General features: G+C 55.2%; 1 protein-coding gene across 1 annotated transcript; it reads right to left on the bottom strand.

The window, feature by feature from the left end:
- Nucleotides 1-237: 237 nt before the first annotated feature.
- On the bottom strand, nt 238-7,849 carry LTBR (lymphotoxin beta receptor). Its single transcript, XM_061124752.1, has 10 exons — nt 7,501-7,849; nt 7,285-7,381; nt 6,906-7,031; nt 6,664-6,816; nt 6,197-6,293; nt 5,973-6,064; nt 2,677-2,784; nt 2,339-2,364; nt 1,405-1,633; nt 238-1,128 (listed from the first exon to the last, which is right to left on the bottom strand). The coding sequence occupies exons 1-10, from the start codon at nt 7,615-7,617 to the stop codon at nt 887-889; spliced, it is 1,287 nt and encodes a 428-aa protein (XP_060980735.1). The 5' UTR covers nt 7,618-7,849; the 3' UTR covers nt 238-886.

Below are 7,849 nucleotides of genomic sequence, written 5' to 3'. Positions count from 1 at the left end.
TACCTGCCTCCTGAGGGCATAAGGTAGGGTTGCATGGCATTGAGAACACTGACTGCCACATTGTCAGAGATTGTTGGCCAATACTGTCTTCACCTGAATTCCATATACCAGCCTCTCGCGCAAATATCTCGTGGGATTATAGCTGATAACATTTTATATTCCATAATTTTGACCTGTGCCTTTGACATGGCCCCAATGAAATCGCGTTTCTCTATAAATCCCAAGGAAATCAATGGCCTAGGTCTCAATCTCCTCTTTATTTGTATGTGGGTACAGTTCATAAATATACTCACCAATTTTTTTCCTCCCCATCCAAAACTCACCCTTATACCTCGAACCCCACCCAAGCCCTTGGTTAGAGAGACTCGCTTTCCTGTCGAGGAGGGGAGGGTGGGTGGTCCTCCTTGTCACTCCGGCTTCTTGTTGGGTCTCTCTCCGTCCACTGAAGTGTGGGCCCTCAAAGGGCCTCTGAAGCTTGGGAATGTTGAGCACCATGACTCTGCCAGGGGGGTCCCAGTTCTTGAGTGACCGTGTGGCTGGCTCCGTTCCATGCCAGGCTTGGGATTCAAATGCCAGGGGGCAGTGGTTAGGGTCACATGCCCTGTCCATGCCTGAGGCCAAGCCGGTGCAGCCCCAGTGGGCAGGGAGTCTGCAGGGAAGCCCTGGGCCTGCTCAGGTGGCCTTGAGAGTCCCGCCGGGGCGCTGTTCCCAGCCAGCGCTGGCCCTGCTCTCAGAGAGGCAATGTCTGAGGCCTGGCCCCTCAGGGCCCAGCTCTTGGGGCCCTTCCCAGGCCCTCAGTCAGGCCTGTGCGGGGAGGGCGGCCTCCCTTCTCCTGGCTCCTCCAGACACCGTCCGGCATGGCTGACGCTTTGGGTCCTTGGCCCTGTCAGAGGGCGTAGCACCCCAGTGTCTCTGTCTCAGCCAGGTGCCAAGCCTTGCCATCCTCCTGGTAGGGCATGGAGAACCCGGGAGGGCGGGGGGCACCCTCTTCGGGGATGGGGTACGGAGGCTCTGGGGGAGCGGGGGGGTCTCCGGGGCCCCGGGCTCCCCCCAGGACTGGCCCGTTGTAGATGTAGATGTTGCCGGTGACCGTCATAGAGCCGCCGGTGACATGAATGCCGTTGGTGCCTGTGGGAAGGAAGGCAGAGTGAGGGGCCGAGGCGTCAAGGCTGAGGGGGCCGCCGCGTGTTGCCAGCACGGGACTCCCCAGGGCCCCATCCACCATCTCCCCTTTCCTCCTTCTCTATGCTCTTTGGTTTCCTGAGCTGTGTTCATTCCGTTTTCTTGGTTTTCAGTCTCGTCCCTTCTCTGTAGTCAGGACACTGGCTGTTGCCATCTCCTCTTTTCTACCCGGCTCACACACTCTCCCCCTGCCTGCCCTCCCTACTTGTCCCCTCTTCTCACCGTGGGCCACCTGGCCTTGTTCTGGGGGCTCAACATCCAGGTCTCTGGCCTGGCTCAGGGGACTCTGCTGTTGGAGCACCTCTTCCTCCAAATTCGGGTTCGCTGGGACGCCGGCAGAGGCCAGGGTCAAGTCTCCAGGGGTGGGCAGAAGTGGCTTTACCAGGTCAGGAACATGTGTGTTGAACCTTGGGGGCTCCCAGTTTCCATCAGCAGGATTTGATTCCTCTCCCTGCAGGACAGAGGCCGAGATCCAGCCAAGGACGGGGGGCCTCAGACTATCTTTCTTTAATTCCCACCCCCACCCTGTGCCTAGGCAGCTCCATACCCTCCTCATCAAGCTTCCTGCCTCAGGGCCTTTGCACTTGACATTCCCTCTTCCTGGAGCACCTTCCCTGCTACATCCTGCTACAGTCTGGCCCTCTGTTTTCTTCAGCTCTCTGCTCAAATATCAGCTGATCACAGAGGCTCTCTCTGTCCACTCTAAGATAGTATACCCTCACTGCTTGCCACTGCCACTGTCCCCCCCCCCCCCCCCACCATGCTTTATTTAGCATTTGGGCTCAGTTGCTCAGTCCTGTCTGACTCTTTGCAACCCCATGGACTGTAGCCCGCCAGGCTCCTCTGTCCACGGGATTCTCCAAGCAAGAATACTGGAGTTGGGTTGCCATTTTCTTCTCCATATTTACCAGTTGTCACCACCTAATACACAGTCGTCTAACTTTATCCTTGCTTCACTGGTATGAGACTCTGGGAGGGTAGAGACTTTGCTTTGCTCACTGTTATTTCCATAGTGCCCGGCACATCGCGTGCTCAATAAATTATGAGTTGAATGATTAAATGGATGTCGAAGCTGCAGATTCTTTTCCTGCCTGCCCCCCACCCCTGTTCCCCTGTATCCTGCCCCTCCTTGCTGCCTCCCTAGCCTCCCCATTACCTCTGGGTGCCTCTTGAGCAGGGATCCTGGAATAGAAAATGAAATGGCAGGCCTCAGACCCCCAGGCTTTCCCCTCCACACCCCACCCCACAGTATAGCACTGCCCACCCTGGGTTCCCAGAATGATCAGTCTGTCATCACCCTTATCTCCAGCCTCAGAATGAAGGGGCTGGTTAGATGTGATGTCTGCGTTGGGGACAAGTGCTGGATGTTTTGAGGGTGTGAAGGGGCAGAAGTGTTGGCCCTGAAGGAGCTGAATATTCCCTCCAGCCCCCGGCCCCATCTGGATGCGCACAGACCCAGGCAGACATCCCTGCCGGCCCCTGAGTCTTTCCTACCCAGCTTTCTGCAGAGAGAGGGGTGGCTCTTCCAGGTGTAGATGAAGACGGTGGTGAGGAGCAGAAACAAGACCAGAGGCAGCACGATGGCCAGCATTAGCATCGTTCCTGGAGGACAGCAGACAGGACGAGGTGTGAGGACCCGAGGAGAGCAGTGGGTGGGTGGGGCAATTAGGGAGCAGCTCTCCCGTTCTCAGGCCACCCAGATGGAAAACGGGGAGCCGGCTTCCCCTCCTGCTACTGCCACTGCTCAGTCTTGTCCGATTCTTTTCAACCCAGGCTCCTCTGTCCATGGGATTTTCCAGGCAAGAATATTGGAGTTGGTTGCCATTCCCTCCTCCAGGGGATCTTCCTGACCCAGGGATGGAGTCTCTTACGTCTCCTGCCTCGGCAGGCGGATTCTTTACCACTTGTGCCCCCTGGGAAGTTCTTTCCCCTAGTAGACCCACTGCAGTTCCTAAAGGAGGAGTTGGAGAAACTTCCCTTGGGTTACAGAGACGGGGCACGGAGCCTGACCGGGGTGGGGGGTACGCCCCTCACCGAGAACCAGGAGAATCAGGAGGCTCTGCCTCGGATGGAGATGTTTGGGGCGAGTGTGGTTGGCCACCGGGGCAGGGCAGCCCTGTGGGTGAGCCTGGCACTTGGGCTGGAAATGGGAGTGGGAGGCAGTAGGGGAGGGTGGGCTTGGGGTTGTGAGCAGACTCAGGCTGCAGGGTAAAGCCATGTTTCTGCAGATTTGACTGTCTGACAGCAAGATATACAGCAGTAGGAGCTGAACCTGTCCTTCTGTAGCCATGGGAGTGTTTACAGGGTTGACAGAGTCGGTGTCCCAGCTGCTGAACTCTGCCTGTTTTGGCTGCCTGGATGAGGGGGGCTGCTGGATGTCCACTGGCTTGCTTGGGGCAGCTCCCAGGAGTGGGAGGGGAGGGGAGGCTGGGCTTCTCAGGCGTCCGTGTATAGCCATGGGCAACCGTTGTCTTCCTGTGGGCCTTGTGCTGCCATTGACAGCATGGGTCCACTGTGCCAGCCACTTTTTCTCTCACCTGCTCCTGTGGCAACGCAGGAGGACTTGGACACTGGGAGTTCACCCTTGGTGATCCATCTAATTCTGTGGCCTAAGTGAGTCCAGAATGGGAGGTGTGGGGAAGAATTAGACCGAGGGTCTTGGACACCTGGGTTCCTGCCCAGTTGTGTGTTTTTCATCTACAAAATGAGGAGATTAGCTTACGTACTCTCTGAAAGTCCAGCTCTAAATACCAATCTGAGAATTACAGAGCCAAGGACATGAAGACCTATTAGCATCAAAAGATGTGTGCTTCCAAAGAAGCATATATTCAGAAGTGTTGCATGGATATGCCAGCTGATGGGAAGGATGGGGGGAAGGGATAGTTCTGGACTTTGGAATGGACATGTACGCACAGCTATATTTAGAATGGATACCCAACAGGGACCTACTGTATAGCACAGGGAACTCTGCTCAATGTTCTGTGGCAGCCGGGATGGGAGGGGAGTTTAGGGGAGAATGGGTATATATATATATGACTGAGTCCGTCTGCTGTGCTCCTGAAACTATCACAACATCGCTAATCAGTTCTGGTGGTGGTGGTTTAGTCGCTCAGTCGTGTCTGACTCTTTAAGACCCCATGGACTGCAGCCCACTAGGCTCCTCTGTCCATGGGAATTCCTAGGCAAGAATACTGGAATGGATTGCTATTTCATTCTCCAGGGAATCTTCCCAACCGAGGATTGAACCCAGGTCTCCTGCATTGCAGGCAGATTCTTTACCAATCCAGCCACCAGGGAAGCCCTGTCAATCAGCTATGGTGGTGGTTTAGTTGCTAAGTCATGTCCGACTTTTGCGACCTCATGGACTATAGCCTGCGAGTCTCCTCTGTCCATGGGCTTCTCCAGGCAAGAATACTGGAGTGGGTTGCCATTTCCTTCTCCACGGGCTCTTTCCAGCCCAGGGATTTAACCCAGGTCTCCTACATTGCAGGCAGATTCTTTGCCAACTAAGCTATGAGGGAAGCCCTAATCAGCAATACCCCAATAAAAAAGAAAAAAGAAAAAAAAAAGCCAATCATTTTTGATACACAGTTAAAAATTAATAATAGAATGTAAAAAAGGTTATGATATAGTTGGATGAAAAATTAAGTTACATTCAAATGACTCCACTTTTAGAAAAAATGTTGTTTTTTTTCTGTTGTGTGGAAAAATGTCAGGGAAGATATATTCAAAAGTGTTGCGTGGATATGCCAGCTGATGGTTCTGCAGGTGAGGTTTAGTTTTGTTTATCTGAATTTTCTAATCTTCTACAGTCTGCATGTATTATGGCATGGGTTTTGGAGTAAGAAAGACCTAGAACAGGTCTTCCTAATACCAACTACCACATGGGTGATCTTGGGCAAGTCACCTAACCTCTCTGGGCTTTGGTTTCCTCATCTGTCAGTAAGGATAACAACAGGACTATTTCATAGGATCATTATGAGGTTTAAATGAGTTAGTGAAAATCAAGTCCACAGAGTGTCTGACGCACTAGCTCTTATTAAATGGAAGCTATGATTATCAATGCTCAGCCATTTTTTAAAATTAGGGAAATAAACTTTCCCCTGATTGATAACAATGACAGTCATTAGAAACATCCTATAATTCTCTATAAGGCTTCCCCAGTAGTTCAACAGTAAAGAATCCGCCTGCAATGCAGGAGACGAGGGTTCGATCCCTTGGTGGGGAAGATCTCCTGGAGGAGGGCAGGGCAACCGACTCCAGTACTCTTGCCTGAAGAATCCCATGGACAGAGAAGCCTGAGGGCTATGGTCCACTGGGACACAACGGTATCAACTAAGCACGAGCATGCATAATCCTCTTTCAAGCAAGAAAAGCAATAATTCCACAGAAAAGACCAAGAAAGCATCAAATGTAGAATTTTCTCTCTAGTGATGGAAGGTGTAACCTACTATACTCAGTAACTGGGTTATGTGAGGGTGGCATGTCCAAAATGATGACAGTGATATCAGGTACAGTTATATCTATATATCTGTAGTTTATATCTATATCTATGTCTCTGTGTAGGTGTAATATTGTATGTAACTTTTAAGTTATATGTAGAACATATAACTTTAAAAGTGCATGTATGTGTGTGTAAGTAACCTGGCCCAGGGATACGCCACTGTTTCTTTGAGGAGCTTCTTCTTGCAACTCTGAGAGGAAAGGGTTCATCATTTCCCTGTTTTTTTTAGGTGGGTGGAATTAAGGCATCTTCCCATATGCCCCTCCCCATGCCCCTGGGCCCTCACCTGGCACGTCGGGGGGCTCTTGTGGATTTCTGCAGCTGGTGTCAGACTGGGCAGTGCCCGGGGCTTCCTCCACGAGGCCCTGGTCCTCACACCTGTGGAGGAAAGAGCCCAGCTCAGCGGGGCTCCCGGCTGGGAGTGGAGTTGGTCTGTGGAGCTGAGCATGAGGTGGACTGTCATCGGCTGGTGCTGGGAGGGCAGGAAGAATGCAAACCAGGCACGCTCACCTTGTGTGGGGCTGGCAGCGGGCGGTGGGAGAGGAGGCGTTCTGGAAGTGTCCAGCTTTACAGGGGACACAGTTGCTGTTAGCCTCCGTGACTTCATCTGGCAGGAGAGAAGCGCGGGGCAGCCAGGGTGAGTGGGCACAGGGGGCTTTCGTCCAGCCGTGGGCTTCTGTGACGCCTGCTGGACGGCCCCCTCCCCACCCACCCTCCCCAGTCTGTACTCCGCAGCATCTTTCCTTCTCTCCCCATTGCCCAGCTTCCTCTCAGTGCTGGGAGGACCTCGAACCCTGCACCATCCCAACTCCATTTCTCTGCAGGTTCCATCTGTGAGCCTTTCTCAGGGAGGGAGAAGCATTTTATTACACAGAGAACTAGCCATCTGGGGCATCACCATGGACACAGCACCCTGCACCCATTCAAGAGCGCCCGCCCAGCCTCCTTCCCACCCTCTGCTGCCAGTGACCTCTGACCTTTGAGCTCGGCTTCAGTGCCAGGCGGGCAGTTGGAGAGTGGCTCGCAGTGCTCACACTCAGAGTTCCAAAAGACGCAGTACATCCCCGGCTGGCAGTGGCACTGGGTCTTGCGGTCACTAGTGCAAGGCATGATCTCCACGAAGCCCAGCACTGGGAGGGTGATGGGGGGGTGCTCGGCCCAGTGGCTGCACTCCAGGACATCCCACCCCCCCACCCCCACCCCGGAACACCCCACTCACTCTTGTCACAGGGGCGGCACAGCTGGCAGAAGGAGAGATGGTTCCAGTGCTCGTTGTACGAATTCTCGGGGCACGTGGCACAGATGGTGTCCCGGTGGCGGCTACATTCGGTGGAGACGTATGTGCCTAGGTTGTGAGTGGGGCAGGAGGACAGTCAGGGGACTGGGGTTCCCACGGTGCCCTCTGCTGCTCGCTACGTGACCCTGGGCCTGTCCCGGTGCCTACATAGGATGGCCGGCAAGTGACTCTTGCTCTCTGTTTCTGCCAGCTGATTTCCCTGTGAGCTGGTGTCCGGTGTCTATCTGAGGCAGCAAGGCGGGCTGGAGCCCCCTGTACCCCGCCTCCCCGTCCCAGACTTCCTCTGGCCCCGGCCTCTCACCTGGGGGGCAGCGGGAGCAGCAGAGGCGATGCTTGGACTCGTAGTATTCCTTTTCCTGGTCTCCGCAGCTTTGGTTCTCCGTGTGGTATGGGAGCCCCTTCAGGAGGAGATGGAATCAGGGGGGTGAATTATTCAGGGGTCAGCTGGGAGGAGCAGAGGGACATCAGAGAGGATGGCCCATACCCCCTCTCCCCTAGCCAAGCCCGCCCCACCTACCTGCATGGGCGCCCCCCTCACCAGCCGGGGCTGGGATGCGGCCAGGAGACCCCAGACGCCCAGGATGAGTAGCCCCCAGGCCAGGCCGCGGTGGGAGGTGGCCCACGGCAGGCGCATGGCGGCCAGTCAGCCTGCCAGCCGAGCAGATGGATGGAGGCCTGGGAGGGAGGTGGAAGCCTGGACGTCCGGGCCAGTGGTGGCAGAGCCCGGAGGCTGGGACAGGACTTGACGGACGCACCCCGGGGGCCGGAGTGGCCGGGCCTGGCCTGGCCTCCAGGGCTCCAGCGCCAGCGCCGGGGCTCAGGAAGTGGGAGTGGAGGGCCGGCGCGGGGCGGGGACAGGGAGCCGC

The sequence above is a fragment of the Dama dama genome, chromosome 22, assembly GCF_033118175.1.
Source record: "Dama dama isolate Ldn47 chromosome 22, ASM3311817v1, whole genome shotgun sequence".
NCBI lineage: Eukaryota > Metazoa > Chordata > Mammalia > Artiodactyla > Cervidae > Dama > Dama dama.
This window is presented reverse-complemented; position numbering and strand designations above follow the sequence as displayed.

Bases quoted from the DNA above. Each gene is read 5' to 3' on its own strand.
- LTBR (XM_061124752.1), bottom strand. From the start codon at position 7,617: ATGCGCCTGCCGTGGGCCACCTCCCACCGCGGCCTGGCCTGGGGGCTA. The intron at 7,032-7,284 runs GTGAGAGGCCGG...CTCACAACCTAG, and splicing joins CTGCTCCCGCTGCCCCCCAG to GCACATACGTCTCCACCGAA. The intron at 6,065-6,196 runs GTGAGCGTGCCT...TTTCCTCCACAG, and splicing joins CGCTGCCAGCCCCACACAAG to GTGTGAGGACCAGGGCCTCG.